At 36.4% G+C, this 18,810-nt stretch overlaps 1 protein-coding gene across 2 annotated transcripts in view; it reads left to right on the top strand.

The window, feature by feature from the left end:
* VPS26A (VPS26, retromer complex component A) overlaps positions 1-18,810 on the top strand; it is a 36,409-nt gene that overhangs the window by 6,673 nt on the left and 10,926 nt on the right. The window contains exons 3-6 of one of the 2 annotated variants that reach the window (XM_040624364.1): positions 9,382-9,457; positions 10,613-10,769; positions 11,361-11,525; positions 13,816-13,922. In XM_040624364.1, coding sequence (XP_040480298.1) covers positions 9,382-9,457; positions 10,613-10,769; positions 11,361-11,525; positions 13,816-13,922 — 505 coding nt within the window. The remainder of the gene's footprint in view (positions 1-9,381; positions 9,458-10,612; positions 10,770-11,360; positions 11,526-13,815; positions 13,923-18,810) is intronic. The other variant, XM_040624365.1, reaches the window with a different exon arrangement.

Genomic DNA, 18,810 nt, shown 5'->3' with positions numbered 1-18,810 from the left:
ACTCATGACCCTGACTGAGATTAAGAGTCCAGTGCTCTAGGGGTGCCTGGGTGGCTCAGTTGGTTGGGCATCTGACTCTTGATCCCAGCTCAGGTCTTGATCTAGGGGTGGTGAGTTTAAGTCTGGCGTTGGGCCAGGCATGGAGCCCACTTTAAAAAAGAAAAAGTCATGTGCCCTACTGACTGAGCCAGCCAGGTGCCCCTTTTTTGTTTTTAAGTCTTGTAGGAAACAGTCATTGTCTGGTTTAAAGTGATCTTATGTCATCTGGGCTAGTTAGGAGTTCATGGCTGATGTTTATAGGACAAATAAAGGAAGATGGGAATAAAAGGGGAGTAAAGGGAATAAAAGCTACTTCAGTGTGGTTTATAGAAAATAGTGTGCCTTCAGAATTGCTAGAGGTCATATGTAGTCCTAATCAATAACTATAGATTACATTTTAAAAAATTATAAATCTTTTATAGGTAAGTATTTTCTGTTGCTCAAAAGATAACTATCTGTAACCTGATTATTTATTGACCTGAGATTTTTTCATTTTTAACCTTTTATTGTAAAATAAAACACATATTGAAAACCACAAAACAAATAAATAATCATAAGGCATGTTTTCTTTTTTTTTTTTTTTTAAAGATTTTATTTATTTATTCAACAGAGATAGAGACAGCCAGCGAGAGAGGGAACACAAGCAGGGGGAATGGGAGAGGAAGAAGCAGGCTCCTAGCAGAGGAGCCTGATATGGGGCTCGATCCCATAACGCCGGAATCACGCCCTGAGCCGAAGGCAGACGCTTAACCGCTGTGCCACCCAGGCGCCCCCCATAAGGCATGTTTTCTTGTAATCACTATGCAAGTCAAGAAGGAAAACTTTGCCAGCTACCCCTGTGTCTGATCCCAAACATAGCCTCTTCCTCTCAAAAGAAACTGCTATGCTGACTTTTATAATCATAAAATTCCTTGTGTTTCTTAATTGTTTAGTCTTGCTCCCTTAAAAAGATTAATATGGCTTTTAAATCTCTCTTAATCTCAGATTCCCTCTTCATGCCTTTCTTTTCTTATACTTTGAAGAACCTGGGACACTTGAATTATAGAGTTCTCTGTGATTGCATACTTATGATACAGTTGTTGCCTGTAAATTGATAGCTGGATCTAGAAGCTTAATCAGAGTCAAGTTCAATTCTTTTGGCAAGAGTATATGTGGCGGTGTGTTTTTTTATCGGGGGGTACATGATATTTGGTTTTCTCTTTTTTGCAAGTGTTGTAACTGCTGTTAATATTGATTCCTGGCATAACTTTAGAATAGGTTATTAAATAGGTAACTTATGAGTAATTTGAAAAGAAAGCTTAAGAGAAAGAGAAGAAAACAAGCATTGGTTATCTGTGACCCCTCATGTTCACTAAGAACAAGTCTAGGCTTTCTGAAATATCTGAGTATAATAAAAAGATCATTGGGTTAGAGTTGGAAGATCTAGTCTTGACTTTACCACTGTCTTGGTAGGTAGCTCTCGGCAGTCATTTAACTTTCTGGATCTCACTTTAAAATTAAGAAGTTGGACTGAATAATTGGTTTCCAGACTTGGTTTTGCATGATAGTGTCTCTGCATAAAAATCCTTCATACCTTAGATATAATTTTGAAGTTCTGAGAGTCTGACATCCCAACCAAAGCAAGAATAAATTCCTTTTATGATATTCTTGACATGTGAATTTCTGTCTGCGCACTTTTTTTCCAGGTCTTTTTTTTTAAGAATTATTTTTTTAGATCAGTTTTAGGTTTATAACAAAATTGAAAGGGAAGTACAGGTATTTCCTATATGCCTCCTTCCCCTACACAAGCATAGCCTCTCCCATTATCGACGTCATTCGCCAGAATGGCCCAGTTTTTACCAAGTGTGAACCTAGAATGGACACATCATAATCACCCAGTTCATAGTTTACTGGAGGGTTCATTCACTCTTGGTGTTGTTATTCTGTGGGTTTGGATGAATGTGTGACATATGTCCATCATTATAGTATCATAGAGTATTTTCATTACCCTAAAAATCCTCTTTGTTCTGCCGATTCATCTCTCCCATCTTGCCTGCCAAACCACTGACTTTTATATTGTTTCCATAGTTTTGCTTTTTGCGGAATGTCATGTAGTTGGAATCATACAGTATCTAGCCTCTTCATATTGGCTTCTTTCACTTAGAAATATACATTTAAGGTTCAGCTGTGTCTTTACAGGTTTATAGCTCATTAGAGTTGAGTAATATTCCATTATCAGGATGTACCACAGTTTATTTGTCCATTCACCTACTGAAGAACATCTTGGTTGCTTCCAAGTTTTGGCAATTACGGATGAAGCTGCTATAAACGTCTTTGTGCAGGTTTTTGTATAGGCATAAATTTTCAACCCATTTGGATGAATACCTAGGAGTGTGCTTGCTGGATTGTATGGTAAGCCTATCTTTAGCTCTGTAAGAAACTGCCAGACTGTCTTCTGGTGTATTGCTGCTATTTGGCATTCCTTCAGCAGTGAATGAGAGTTCCTGTTCCTCCACATCCTTGCCAACATTTGGTGTTGTCAATGTTCTGGATTTGGTCCATTTTAATAGGTGTATAGTTGATAATACGTTGAACATCTTTTCTATGTTTATTTGCCAAGTGTATATCTTCTTTAGTGAGGTGCCTGTTCAGATCTTCTGCCTACTTTTTAATTGGATTGTTTGTTTTTTTGTTGGGTTTTAAGAGTTCTTTGTATGTTTTGGATAACTGTCCTTTACTAGATGTGTCTTCTTCAAAAATTTCTCTTAGTCTATGGCTTTTCTTCTTATGGTTTCATTCTCTTGGTTGTTACATGGTATTAATTTTTATTTTCCTGACGTCCATTGAAGTTGAGCAGCCTTTCATAGACTTATTGGTCATTTGATCTCTGTTATGAAGTGCCTATTCAAGTTTTTGGGTTTTTCTACTCAGTTTTTCTACTCAATTGACTTTTGTTCTTACTGATGTGTAATATTTTGTGTGTGTGTTCTTGATAAGGGGCTTTTATGCTTCTCAATGTAGAGTCCTTTGTATATGTGTTGTAAATATTTTCTCTCACTTTCTGCTGTGACTTTTCACTATATTACTAGTGTCTTTTGTTAAATAGTTCTTAATTTTAATACATGATAAATGCTGTGTTTCCTTTTTGTTAGTGTGTTTTGTATCCTTTTAAGAAATCTTTGCCTACCTTATGGGCACGAAGATATTCTCTTGTTCTTTCTCCTGTAAATTTTTTTATTTTATACTTCACATTTAGATCCTCAGTTTGCTTGGAGTTGCTTTTGTCTTTGCGACCTAGGAGTTAAGCCTAGTTTTTTTTTTACTCCCTTCTGGCTATCTCACTAACAGAGCATTTATCCTTTCCTTCACTGCACTGCAATATCACTGTTGTCATAAACGGAGGTTGTGTGGTTTTTTTTCAACCTCTCTGTTCTGTTCCATTGGTGTATTTGCAACATTTATTTTCTTTTCTTTAAAAAAAAAATAGCCTATTGAGTATAATTCATATACCAAGAAATTCAGACTATTAAAAATACAAGTCAGTGTTTTTATTATATTTGCAGAATTATACAGCTGTCACCAGTAATTCCGTAACATTTTCATCACCCCAAAAGAAACACCATACCATTAGCATTCACTTCCTTAGTGCCATAGACTGAATATTTATGCCCTCATAAAATTTATGTGTTGAAACCTAATCCTCAGTATGTTGGTATTTGGAGATGGGACCTTTGGGATATGATTAGGTCATGAGGATAGAGTCCTCATGAATGGGATTAGTGCTGTTATATCCCTTATATCTTCAGCCTTGTAAGAGCACAGTGAAAAGATAGTCCATCTGTGAACAGAAAGAGAGCTCTCACCAAATCTCCTGGCACATTGATCTTCAACTTCCTGGCCTCCTGAACTGTGAGCAATAAATTTCTGTTGTTTAAAAGCCAGTATTTTGTGTCTGCAGTATTTTGTGACAGCAGCCTGAATGAACTGAGACACCTAGCAACCACTAATCTACAAATCTGATTCTTTCTCTAAGGATTGGTCTATTCTGGACATTTTATATAAATGGAATCCTACAATATATAGCCTTTTATGCCTGGCTCCTTTCACTTAGTGTGATGCTTTAAAGGTTCATTCCTTTTTAAAAAATTGGTAAAAAATATGTATAATAAAATTTGCCATTTTAACCATTTTTAGGTGTACAATTCAGTGGCATTAATTACATTCACAGGGTTTTACAACCACCACCACTATTTCCAAAATTTGTTCATCACCCCACACAGAAACTTTGTACCTGTTAAATAATGCCCATTTCCTTTTTCTCCCAGTCCCTGGGTACCTCTGGTCCACTTTGTTTTTCTGTAAATTTGACTGTTCTAGTTATTTCTTAAAGGTGGTCATATAATATTTGTCCTTTTGTGTCTAACTTATTTCCTTTAGCATAATGTTTTCAAGGTTTGTTCATGTAGTATGTCTCAAACCATCATTTTTTATGATTAACTAATATTCCAATACATATCCATGTGGAATATGGATATACCACATTTCCTTTATCTGTTCATCAGTTGCAGGCAGTTGGCTTTCTACTTTTTGACTATTAAGAAGACATTTGTGCACAGGTTTTTGTGTGAATATGTGTTTTCATTTCTCTTGGGTGTATATGTAGGAGTGGAATTGCTGGGTCACATGTTAACTTTGTGTTTAACTTTTAGAGGAACTGCCAGTCTTTTCCAAAGCAGCTGCACTGTTTTACATTCTTTCCAGCAATGTATGTGGGTTCCAGTTTCTCCAGTTTCTTGGCAGCACTTAATATTGTCTATATTTTTTATTATGGCCATTTTAGTGGATATGAAGTGGTATCTCATTGTGGTTTTGGTTTGCATTTCCTTAATGACTAATACTGAGCATCTTTTCACATGCTGATTGCTGAAGAAGTCTTTGGAGAAAAGTCTGTTCATATACTTTCACGTTTTTTTATTTGGTTGTCTTTTTATTGTGAGTTGGAAGAGTTCTTTCTATGTGCTTGATGCAAGTCCATTATCAGTATATTTCACAAATATTTTCTTCTGTTCTCTGAACTGTCTCCTTCCTTCCTTCCTTCCTTCCTTCCTTCCTTCCTTCCTCCTTCTTGTCTTCACTTTCTTTATGGTCTCTTTGAAGCACTAAAGTTTTAAATTTTGATTAAGTCCCAATTTATTTTTTTGTTTGGTTGCTCATGCATTGGTGTTATCTTAAGAAACCATTGTCCATCCAAAGCAGTGAAGATTTACTCCCCTGTTTTCTTCTGAGAATTTTGTAATTGTACCTCTTACATTTAGGTCTTTGATCCATTTCAAGTTAATATTTGTATATGGTGTGAGGTAGGGATCCGGCTTTATTCTTTTGTATGTTGATATTCAGTTGTGCCAGCACTATTGTTAAAAAGAATATTCATTCCCCATTGAATTGTTTGGGGACTGTTGGGGACTCTTGTAGCATATACTTTTTAAAGTTAAAATTAATTGCTGTTTAAAGTTTTTTGGAGAGTTTTGGAATAATTTCTTTCTTTCTTTTTTTTTTTTTTTTTTTAAAGATTTATTCATTTGAGAGAGAGCGTGAGCAATGAGTGGGGTTGGGGGGCAAAGGGAGAGGGAGAAGCAGACTCTCCCCTGAGCAGGGAGCCCAATGCAGGGCTTAATCCTGGGACCCTGGGATCATGACCTGAGCTGAAGGCAGACACTTAACCGACTGAGCCACTCAGGTGTCCCATTTTTGAAGCATTTCTTAAGACGAGTGGGACTATGTTGATTATTACAAGATAAATAGAGAAATTCTTAAAAGGTACTTACTCAGATTTTTTTTAATCCTTGTGTAGAATATTTACTGCTTTGGTTCATGTTCAAGTGACAATTCTTTCTTAAGTCTAGAACAGTTGGACTGTATCCTAATTTTTTTATGCTTTAAGAATATATTTGAGCTAGGTTTCCTATTTTTGAAATATAGCTTGTATCAGTATACCTTCTGGATAATTTTGAGAGAGTCTTACTGATTGCGTGTTTAATTAGTGAGGCACAATAATTGTGAAAAATTTGATAGCAATTTGGGTATATTTGTGGTGGGTTCATAAGGTGTAATTCCTTAAGGTTCTTTTAGATTGATCAGTTATAAGTAAATTGTCTTGAAGTGGTGGTGCCGGTGCCAAGCCACCTGTAGTGAACTCTGTATTCCTTGTTACAAAAGTGAACAAAGGCATATGTTTATTCTGAGATTGTAGGGCTTTACAGGTTAATTGTTTAAACAAAGAATATTGTTGCAGTATCTTTCATCAACATGAATATGGACCACATTCTTCTGGCAGCAGTTGGAAATTAATTTTGGATAACCACAATATCCAGCAACAATAAAGTGCAGATACCTTGGTAATTCACTGTAAGATACTATAAATGGTGTATATACATTGATAGATATTTGTCTTAAATGCAGGGTAGATGAATTTTATTCCTTAAACAGCTCCTGAAGACGGCATTATTTGAGACATCTACAGAATATTATATGCTGAAGAATGAGCTTTGAGATTGGCTTGTTAGAGCAGTGAATATATTTTATATATAGTTTCCTATGTTTTGTTTTCATGGCCTTTTAAACAGGTATACATAGTCTCACATTTCTCAAATTATTTATTAATAGCAAAGGGAAAAAATAGTAACTTTAAATTGGAGAAACCTGGTAGCTCACCTTGACTAAGTGATCAAAGTTAAAATTACCACTTGGCATGATGTACTTCCTAATAAGATACACTGAGGAGGACACAACTTCATTTCTGTGGTATTCTTGGCAAGAATGCATAAGCTGAGTCTAACTGTGATAAAACATCAAACAAACCCAAATTGAGGGTTGTTCTACAAAATAAGTGACCTGTATTCTTAAAAAACATCAAAGTCAAGAAAGGCAATAACTGGGAGCGCCTGGGTGGCTCAGTTGGTTAAGCATCCGATTCTTGACTTTGGCTCAAGTCATGATCTTTGGGTCCTGAGATTCAGGATTTAGCTCCCTGGCAGGCCCCATGGCAGGCTCTGTGCTGAGCCTAGAGCCTGCTTGAGATTCTCTCCCTCTGCCCCTCCCCACCTGCTTGCGTATGCACTCTCAAAAAAAAAAAGAAAGGCAATGACTGAGGAATGTTTGAGATCAAAGGAGACTAAAGAGACATAACTATATGTAATGTGATCCTGGATTGGAGCCTGGATAGGAGGAAAAATGGTGTAAAGTACATTATTGGGATAGTTGTTGGGATTTGAATATAAACTATGGAGTTTTAGGTTTCCTGATTTTGATAATTGCACTGCGATTAAGAGATTATTTTCTTATGGAACACATGAAGTGTTCATGGGTAGAGGAGCACGATGTCTCCAATTTACTCGCAACTGTGGAAAAAAAAGTTGTATATGTATGCATGCATGTCTATATATAAAGAAAAAAGATGATAAATCATATGGGACAAAATATAAACACAATCTGAATAAAGGATATGTGGGATTTTCTTGTGCTGTTCATGAAACTATAAGTTTGAAATTATAATAAAAGTTACGAAAGTATAACGGTATTAAAGTTCTTTAACTTAAGTTCACAATCATAGTTTTACTTATATTTCTATGTTCCCTTGCAGAACAGTTTTTAAATAAAAATGCTTCATTATGCCTTCCAACTCGATCCTTCAGATTCTAGAATATCTTGCTTTAGGCTTAAAAGCAACTGTGTTTTGACATCAGTGGGAGACTAAGGACAATTTCAGAGTTTAGGCAATTTGAGAGAAAAATGGAATAGCTTTAAATTTCTATCTTAATAGTATGGTTTCAAAGTGTTTTTTGAAGAACTGCAAATTTAAAAATGTCAGACACAGCCATGTTCCAATGAAAATATTCCCCAAATCTGTTGCCAAATAGACATTTTAAAAAGCGTTCTGTTTTTATGTGCTTTATTAGTGTAAATTAGAGAATAGCTGTAATTACTGCCTGACTTGTGAAATAATTGGGAGTTAGGCTTGTATTATTTGTGGTTCAAACCTAAAATTCTACTTGTTATTGTATGTGAAGCCTCTAAGTATACTTTTTTTTCCTTTAAAATGGGTATTTTTCTGAATTTGAAAGTATTATTTGCCTATTATAAAAAAAAAAACCAAACCTTTGAAAACTACAAAGAAGAAAACAAAATTACTCATAATTATACATCCCAGAAGTAACTGCTTTAAGAGTATTTCTTTTGTGTAATTTAAAAAAATGTAATTGGCATTATGCTTGTATACAATTTGACCATGCTTTCTTCATGTAACATATCATGCACATCTTCCCACATCATTAAAAATTCTTTGATCTTATTATTTTTAAACTTTAATAATATTCCATTATATGATGTACCTACCACAATTTATTTAATTATTTACTTCTTTCTCTGAGATATTAATTTGGAAGGCAAGTAACTAACTCATTCTGGAAGATATAGAAAAGTGAATATTTTAGTTAATATAGTTTACAAACAGAAGTAATTGGATTTCTGTTTTTATTGGCACTTGATTACTGTTACCTTTTGAGAAGCATTATTTAAAAAAGCTTTTAAGAGTCATGTTAACATTATTTCTTATAGTAAAGAATAAATCTGGAAGTATGCTTTTTTGTATGTTAGCTAATCTTAAACATTTGGAAAAATTTTTTAATATGTATGTACTTTATAGATATTTTGTCAAATTAAAAAATTTATAAAATTAAAATTTACAAAATTAAGGCTTCCATTTGGCAGATGTGAATTTAGGATTTCAAGGTTATATATTTTACTTCAAAAATATGTAAGATAAATCATATTCAAAATTTCAATCTTTAGACATTCTGTTTTTAGAGTGAGTAGCAGATTCAGGGGAATAAACATTGCTTTTAAGGTTAAGAATTATTAATAATACATAAAAAAGGAATTCTAATAATATATTTTTGGTTAAAAAGAGCTGAAAGTGATCTTTTAGGTAACTTCTTGAAATTAGTAGTGATTACCTTACATTAAATGCTGTTGTATAGAATTGTTTAACTATTTGACCAGAAAACACATTTGACTGATTGCAAATTTCCCCCTTTTTTTGATTTGAGTCTTTATAGTTCTCCAATTTATAAAGGATTCCTTCCTAACAAAGCAAGTGCTTTTAAGCGTATGTATAAGTGATTGTATACGAGTAAGTTATACCTTCTCTGGTGCTGTAAAGTCGTAATGATCTAGGTATGTGGTGGTGTCTCAAACTTAAGAAATGAATACCTGAAATACTTATATATTGTATTCATCTGGAAGGAATCTATTAGTAGGCCCACTCAAAGGATTGTTAACATCTTTTACAATTTCGTGTTTTGGCAGGTAAACCTAGCCTTTAAGCAACCTGGAAAGAGGCTAGAGCACCAAGGAATTAGAATTGAATTTGTAGGTCAAATTGGTGAGTTTTAAAATAGTATTACTTTTTTTTTTTTTTTTTTAATGATAACTGAGTTTGAAAGGGTTGGATTTGGCACTTAAAATCTTGAATTATAGAGATCAGCTTCGTGGAAGGAAGGAATCGATTTTACATAATAAAAGAGAAGATTTATTTTATAAACATTAAATCATGTTTCTTTGAATTGTATTAAATGATACTTGACTCATCCTGCCTTTATTTGTTATTAAACTTAATTACTAAAAATGAAAGGAGTTATGTAAATTACGAGCCTTGAAAAAGAATTCAAGTAAATTAGTTGACTCAGTGAAATTTCCATCTGCCTACATTTTTCACCAGCTTTACAATTACCAGTGTCACCTCATCCTTCACTTTCTAATTACCCATGCCATTTGTCTTCCTAACCTAGTGTGTGCTTGTAGCCAGACTCACCTGTCAAAAAATTCCATGTGAAAAGGAAAGGTGTAATTTCTACTTGACGTAGATCAGCTTGTGTACATTTCCACACATATATTTCAGAGGCATTCTTGGTTTAGTAGGAGTTAAACTGTATAAATCTTTTGGTACTACAGATTGAAAAACAGAAAAGAAAATGGGTCTTTCTAATACAGTATATGTAGCTAGGTTTTAAATCTAGCTTTCTAAGATGTACTATACATTTTTAAAGTATCAAAATTGGAATCAGTAGATACGTGTTTATGTGTTTATTCTAGATGAGATTATAGTTGAGGGGCAAGCTATACTAATTCACTGTAGTTGATAAGTCTTTTGTATATTATAGTATTAATCAAAGTAATATATTTGCCTAACTAAAGCAAAACAACAAATGGTTTTTGCCTTGAAGGGAGGAAGTTCAAATAATTGCTGGAAATGTGTCTGTTAAAGTAGCTTCATTTTGGGCAAGCCCTAACTACATTAAAGGAATGAATACATCTTTTATAATAGAAATTTTCATTGTGCTGTGTGGCTTGAATATTTTTGTGCCTCGGTGGAGCATAATGAGGAAGATAATGGAATTTATATCATAGGTGTAGTATATTAGAGACAAATCCAGCTAATTCTTTGGTAAAAATTATTTGCTTTGGAGGTAGAAGTTTGGGTTTTAATGAAATAGATATTAATTGTAATTGGTCTTTTTTGCTTTTTAAAATTTTGTAGAACTTTTCAATGACAAGAGTAATACTCATGAATTTGTAAACCTAGTCAAAGAACTAGCCTTGCCTGGAGAATTGACTCAGAGCAGAAGTTATGATTTTGAATTTATGCAAGTTGAAAAGCCATATGAATCTTACATCGGTGCCAATGTCCGCTTGAGGTATGAATGTGTATTAACAACTGTAGATGGTGTCAAAACCAGAAAGTAATGGCTACTATTGAATGTCTTATTAGAACTTCTCATTATAATTCTGGACTGATGGACTTCAGATTTTTAAGAATTCTGCCAAATATTTTGTTTTGTATAGCTAATGTTCACCTGAGGTAATAGCCTTCTATCATAGATTTAGAGAACGCCATCATGGGAAGTTTTAGTAATATACTTCCTTTGTATGACTCATCCCCTAGGTACTTCCTTTTGTCTTGTAAACAGAATTACGTCAAAATCCATTAGTTTCCCAGCAAATCTCATTTGGTATATGGTAAGAAGTGATAGAGATTTCCTCAGGAAGGCATGACCATAGCACTTCAAATGCATCTAAAAAGTACATACGCTCTTCTTAAAATTGCACTTTGTATTTTTTTTTTTTTTTTTGATGGTGGGGGCGTTTAAAGATTAGAACTCTTTCATGAAGTAGTTGATCCCAAAGGATCGGGAGGGAGAAAGCTGGAGTTGCAGTTAATGTTTGCTTATTTAAAACACTAAAATTTATCATAGGAGATTTAACTTCTCTCTCTGTTGACTTTGTAGGTATTTTCTTAAAGTGACAATAGTAAGAAGACTGACAGATTTGATAAAAGAATATGATCTTATTGTTCACCAGCTTGCCACATACCCTGACGTTAACAATTCTATTAAGATGGAAGTGGGCATTGAAGATTGTCTACACATAGAATTTGAATATAATAAATCAAAGTAAGTACCTTTAAAAACAGATAACTTTAAATGTTCAGGGAAAATTAAGAAATAAGCTTTTCAGGTCTTTGTAAATTGGTCAAAGTAGGGATAGAATTGACATTAATTTGATGTTAACAGCCCAACAAAATCTCTGAGTGGAAAGACTATCTTCTTGACCCAGTACAGGTGTCTTTCATATTCAATTCCTATTAAGTCTCTGCCTGGTCATTTTTTGTAGAGGATCTTACCATCTCAGAAGGCAACTAATCCCTTCTGTCTGTAAAAATTTTCCTTACTGGGTTGGTATAACTTTAGCCTAGTCATCTCTTTAAAGCTAAACAAGAATACTTTTTTCTGACTACATAAGCAGCAGGACATTTTCATTATTGAAAATGTTGGCAATGACGGGGCACCTGGGTGGCTCAGTCAGTTAAGCGTCTGCCTTTGGCTCAGGTCTTTGGCAGTGTAAAAGATTACATTTTAAATTTTATTTTTTAAATTAATTTTGCCCCTTAATCACAATATCTCTTGCGTATCTTTTCACGAGAGAGGGAAAGGTATATATTTATGTTTATGTATGTTGTATTTTTACAGAAACGGGCTCCTGTTTTTATTGTTTAATGCCTTGTTAAACTTTATTATGGAAAAATTCAAGCATAGACCAAAGTGTATGAACAATACAGTGAATCCTCAGGTACCCAATGCCCAGTTCCAGCACTTGTCAGTACACAGTCAGATCTGTTTTATCTGGATCCAGCCCCCACACTCCCAATAGATAATATTGAAGCCAATTCCAGACATAGAATTTCATCCATAAAACTTGTGTATCATTTTAAATATAATACTGTTATATCTAAAATATTAATAATTTCCTAATACCTGTACATATACAGTCAATGTTCATGTTTCCCTGATTGGCTCATAAAATGTCTTTTCTCCCCCCACACGCATGTTATTCACATCAGTATCCAAACAATATTTGTTGGAATCCAGGGCATCCGGACACATTGCATTTGGTTGTTTGACTCTTAAATTTCTTTTAATTTATAAGTTTCCCTCCTACTTTTTTCCACTAAAGTTTATTTGTTGAAGAAATGGATATATGTTCTTTTATCCCCTTCCTGTGTACTCTTCTGTTACATGACTTTTATTAGTTGTCACTCACCAGTTTATATCCCTAAAAATGGATATAAGCATGCCTTCAGAGTCTTAAATTATATTGTTAATAAAATTGTCAAATTGTTTAGGACCTAAATGCTTGTCACTGGAAGCCTCCCTTCAGGCCGGCATAATTACTTTGATCAACTCCTGGAATATTATTTTGAGATTAAAACCTGGAAGAAGGTTAAAAAGCCCTCTGGGGATTGTAGTAATTTCTGGGTTTATTGGCATGTCATTTCAGAGTACATGGGAAAGGACTTTGATGACTAGATATCATAGCAACAAACTCAACCTGTGGAGTCTCTCTTTGTGGGCAAGTGCTTTGGTGGCTGCACTATTCTAGCACTTAGAGTAATAAGGACACTAAACTCTTGTATAGAGTTTTAATGTTCAGAAACATCTTTATACACCAAATAAATATTGCAAGCATAACAGTCTTAATTTTCTGTGCTTAAATTCTTTGGAAACTTACCTCTAAGTAAAGTACCCTTAAGTAAAGGACTAACCTCTAAGTAAAGTTAATCAGGCTAATTCTCCCCTTTGAGGTATATTGATAGCCAAGTAAAATCTTGATTCCTATTTTTATAGTAAAATGGTGAATACTTTTTTGAAAAAAAAAAAAAGAACATTAAATAATATGAATAGTCAAAATGGTATTTTTAAATTTATTTATTTGAGAGACAGCATGAGCAGGGGGAGGGACAGAGTGTGAGGAACAACCAGACTCCCCACTGAATGGGGAGCTGGACGCAGGGCTCGATCCCAGGACCCTGAGATCATGACTTGAACTGAAGGCAGATGCTTAACCAACTGAGCTACCCAGCTGCCCCCAAAATGGTATTCTTAAATAGTTACTGTCATAAAGATGTCTGTTTCACTCTTTTTAAGATTTATTTATTTATTTATTTTATAGTCAAAGGAAGAGAGCATGAGTGGGAGGGGCAGAGGGAGAAGGAGAGAGAATCCAAAGCAGACTTAACACTGAGCGTAGAGCCCAACATGGGGCTCAGTCTCAAGACCCTGAGATTGCAACCTGATTCGAAACTAAGAGTCAGAGGCTTAACTGACTGTGCCACTCAGGTGCCCCTTTTTTTTTTTGTTTTTTTAAACTGATATTTGGTAAATGAGTTATGTTCTTTCCCCAAAGGTATCATCTAAAGGATGTGATTGTTGGAAAAATTTACTTTTTATTAGTAAGAATAAAAATCCAACATATGGAGTTGCAACTGATCAAAAAAGAGATCACAGGAATTGGTAAGTCAAAAAGAGTATTTGAATTAAAATTCCTGTTTTAAAATTTTTTGAATCTTAAAATATTGTTTAGATATATAATACATACACATATTAGATACTAACTTTGATACTTAATATTGCATAATATTTATGCTTTTTTAAAAATTAATTTTTGAATAGGTTTTAAATTCACATCGTTCAAAAATCAAGTATAAAAGACTATAGTAAAAAGTATCCTATTTGTGTACTCCAGCTACTCATAGGTCATATGTTTATGTTTTAAAATGCTTCTTGATATTTATATGTATACAATAACTATCTCTATATTATACCCTTCCCCCTGCTTTTAAGTTAAATGTGTATGTACAATATATATTTTGCTTTTTCGCTTAATATATCATAGAGATCTTTCCGTATCAATGTGTAGAGTGCTTCATCATCTTTTTTATAGTATTCCTTTCTATGCATATACTAGAATTTAACCAGTCTGCTACAGGTTGTTTCTACTCACTTGCTATTCCAAACAGTGATTCACTTAATAATGTCATTTTGCATGTGTGCAGGTAGGTGTGTGTGTGAGTTAAAAATATTAAAAGTACAATTGTTATTTCAAAAGAGTGTATTCATTTGTAATTTTGATACATATCAGTTTGTCCTCTTTATGGGTTGTACCAATTTGTATTAATATCAGCAAGGAATGTAGAAGAATGCCTCTTTTTCCTCTTACTCTTTTTTTTTTTTTTTTTTAAGATTTTATGTATTTATTTGAGTGAGAGAGAGAGCATGAGCAGGGGGAAGGGGCAGAGGGAGAGGGAGAAGCAGACTCCCTACTGGGAGTCTGATGAGGACTCTGGGATCATGACCTGGTCTGAAAGCAGACGCTTAACTAAGACACCCAGGCGCCCCTTTTCCTCCTATTCTTATCAATACAACATTAGAAACTTTTTAGCTGATCTGATGGGTAGGGGAAGAAAGTTCCTTGTTGTAGTTTTAATTTAGTTTTCTCGTTCCAAATGAAGGTAAGTATCTTTTCATGTGTTTAAAAGCTATTTGTATTTCTTTTCTGTACACACTGCCTGTCCATATCCTATGTTCCATCTCCATTGGATTATTAGTCTTTTCTTACTGATTTGTAGAAACTCCTTATATATTAGGGAAATCAGTTCCTTTTTCTGTATTAAAAGCAGCAAAAGAGGCACTTGGGTGACTCAGTTGATTAAGCATCTGCCTTCAGCTTGGGTCATGATCCCGGGGTCCTGGGATCGAGCCTCGCGTTGAGCACCCTGCTTCCCCCTTTCCCTCTACTGGTCTCCCTGCTTGTGCTCTCTTGCTTGCTCTCTCTGTCAAATAAATAAAGTCTTTAAAAATAAACAAATGGGGGAGGAGTTAAGATGGCGGAGGAGTAGGGGACCCCTTTTTCAGCCGGTCCCCTGAGTCGAGCTGGATAGGTACCAGACCATCCTGAACATCCACGGAATCAGCCTGAGACGCAGGAAGATACATCTGGATCTCTACAAATGAACATCTCCAGCGCTGAGTATTGAGGTACGAAGCGGGGAGCCGTGAAACCGCGCACAGATATCGGAAGATAAACGGAAGGGGGAGGGAGCCGCTGCGTTTGGGCGCCGGGAAGCGGTAGCCACCTGCACGGCGGAGTGGGCGGACTCGTGGACCGGCACCCGCTAGAGAGCAGACTGAAACCGTGGGCTGGGGAACGCGTGCGACCAGACTGAAAACCGGAGCTCTGGTGCGCTCACTGGAAACAGACTGAGACCGGGAGCTCCGGGAGCGCACGGGGGGCGGCTGGCGGCTGGCGGCTGGCGGTGTTAGAGAGACACGCCTGTTAGAGAGACACGCCGGCCCTGGAAGTGAGGGCTGGGACACTGGGTGTGGGGCGCAAAACCCGGAAAGTGCAGGGTTTTTAGTAGCACCAACAGAAAAAGAGTTAAAGAGGACAGGTGAGCTCAGTGGAGAAGAAACAGAGTTAAAGTGGCCAGAACATTAGTAGAGAACGGGCCGCAATCCTTCTGTTCCGTGACAGAGGCTGAAATTTGGCCGCTGCTGCTCTGACTCTCAGAAGAGGCACAGCAAACCGCCAGGGAAAGCCGCCAGAGAACAAAAGCCTGGAAATACCGGCTCAGAGAGTGCCCATCCCCATCCTCCCTCGCAGGGGACACGGAGACTCTACCCAAACAGGGTTGCCTGAGTATTGGCGCGGCAGGCCCCTCCCCCAGAACACAGAAGGCAGGCTGAAAAATCAAGAAGCCCACAACCCGGGCGCCTGGGTGGCGCAGTCATTGAGCGCCTGCCTTCGGCTTAGGGCGTGATCCCGGCGTTCCGGAAAGGAGTCCCTCATCGGGCTCCTCCGCTGGGAGCCTGCTTCTTCCTCTCCCACTCCCCTGCTTCTGTTCCCTCTCTCGCTGGTTGGCTGCCACATAAATAAATAAATAAAATCTTTAAAGAAGAAGCCCACATCCCTAAGATCCCTATAAAACAAGGGGCACGGCCTGGGACCCAGTCAATAATTTGGGCTCTGGAAACCCCGCAACCTCTCTTCATCAGAATGACAAGAAGGAGAAGCCCCCCCCAGCAAAGAAAAGACAGTGATTCTGTGGCCTCTGCCACAGAAATAATGGATATGGATGTAACCAAATTATCAGAAATGGAATTCAGAGTAACGATGGTCAAAATGATGAGTAGAATTGAAAAAACTATTAACGAAAAGGTTACTGAGAATATAGAATCCCTAAGGACAGAAATGAGAGCGAATCTGACAGAAATTAAAAATTCTATGAGCCAAATGCAGGCAAAACTAGAGGCTCTGACGGCCAGGGTCGCAGAAGCAGAGGAACGGGTTAGTGAATTGGAGGATGGGTTAATAGAGGAAAAAATGAAAATAGAAGATGGTCTTAAAAAAATCCACGCCCACGAATGTAGGTTACGGGAGATTACTGACTCAATGAAACGATCCAATGTTAGAATCATCGGCATCCCCGAGGGGGTGGAGAAAAACAGAGGTCTAGAAGAGATATTTGAACAAATTGTAGCTGAAAACTTCCCTAATCTAGCAAGGGAAACAAACATTCGTGTCCAAGAGGCAGAGAGGACCCCTCCCAAGCTCAACCACGACAAACCTACGCCACGTCACGTCATAGTGCAATTCGCAAATATTAGATGCAAGGATACAGTATTGAAAGTGGCCAGGGCAAAGAAATTTCTCACGTACCAAGGCAAAAGCATCAGAATTACGTCAGACCTGTCTACACAGACCTGGAATGAGAGAAAGGGTTGGGGGAGCATATTTAAAGCTCTTTCAGAGAAAAACATGCAGCCAAGGATCCTTTATCCAGCAAGGCTGTCATTCAGAATTGATGGAGAAATAAAGACATTTCAGAATCGCCAGTCACTAACCAATTTTGTAACCACGAAACCAGCCCTACAGGAGATATTACGGGGGGTTCTATAAAAGTAAAAAGGCCCCAAGAGTGATACAGAACAGAAAGTCACAGCCAATACAAACAAAGACTTTACTGGCAACATGGCAACATTAAAATCATATCTCTCAGTAATCAGTCTTAATGTAAATGGTTTGAACCATCCCATAAAACGCCACAGGGTTGCAGATTGGATAAAAAGAAATGACCCATCCATTTGCTGTCTACAAGAGACTCATTTCGAACCCAAAGATGCATTCAGACTGAGAGTAAGGGGATGGAGTACCATCTTTCACGCAAATGGACCTCAAAAGAAAGCTGGGGTAGCAATTCTCATATCAGATAAATTGGATTTTAAACTACAGACTATAGTTAGAGATGCAGAAGGGCACTATATTATTCTTAAGGGAAGTATTCAACAAGTGGATATGACAATTATAAATATATATGCCCCCAACAGGGGAGCAGCAAGATACACAAGCCAACTCTTAACCAGAATAAAGAGACATATAAATAAAAATACATTAATAGTAGGGGACCTCAACACTCCACTATCAGAAATAGACAGAACACCCTGGCAAAAACTAAGCAAAGAATCAAAGGCTTTGAATGCCATACTCGACGAGTTGGACCTCATAGATATATATAGAACACTACACCCCAGAACCAAAGAATACTCATTCTATTCTAATGCCCATGGAACATTCTCAAGAATAGACCATGTTCTGGGACACAAAACAGGTCTCAACCAATACCAAAAGATTGAAATTATCCCCTGCATATTCTCAGACCACAACGCTCTGAAATTGGAACTCAACCACAAGGAAAAATTTGGAAGAAACTCAAACACTTGGAGACTAAGAACCATCCTGCTCAGGAATGACTCGATAAACCAGGAAATCAAAAATCAAATTAAACAATTTATGGAGACCAATGAGAATGAAAATACAACAGTCCAAAACCTATGGGATACTGCAAAGGCAGTCCTAAGGGGGAAATACATAGCCATTCAAGGCTCACTCCCACTGGCAAGACTTATCCAAAAGAAAAGAGAAAGGACCCAGATTATTAAAATTATGAATGAAAAAGGAGAGGTCACGACGAGCACCATTGAAATTGGAAGGATTATTAGAAATTTTTATCAACAGCTATATGCCAATAAACTAAGCAATCTGGAAGAGATGGAATCCTTCCTGGAAACCTATAAACTACCAAGACTGAAACAGGAAGAAATTGATTTTTTAAACAGGCCAATTAATTATGAAGAGATTGAGTCAGTGATAAACAACCTTCCAAAAAACAAAACTCCAGGCCCGGATGGTTTTCCTGGGGAATTCTACCAAACATTCAAAGAAGAAATAATACCTATTCTCCTAAAGCTATTTCAAAAAATAGAAACAGAAGGAAAGCTACCAAACTCATTCTATGAGGCCAATATTACCTTGATCCCCAAACCAGGCAAAGACCCCATCAAA

The sequence above is a fragment of the Ursus maritimus genome, unplaced genomic scaffold (genome assembly GCF_017311325.1).
Source record: "Ursus maritimus isolate PB19 unplaced genomic scaffold, ASM1731132v1 scaffold_7, whole genome shotgun sequence".
Lineage (NCBI taxonomy): Eukaryota > Metazoa > Chordata > Mammalia > Carnivora > Ursidae > Ursus > Ursus maritimus.
Note: the sequence above shows the minus strand (reverse complement) of the source record. Positions and strands in the feature narration are given on the sequence as shown.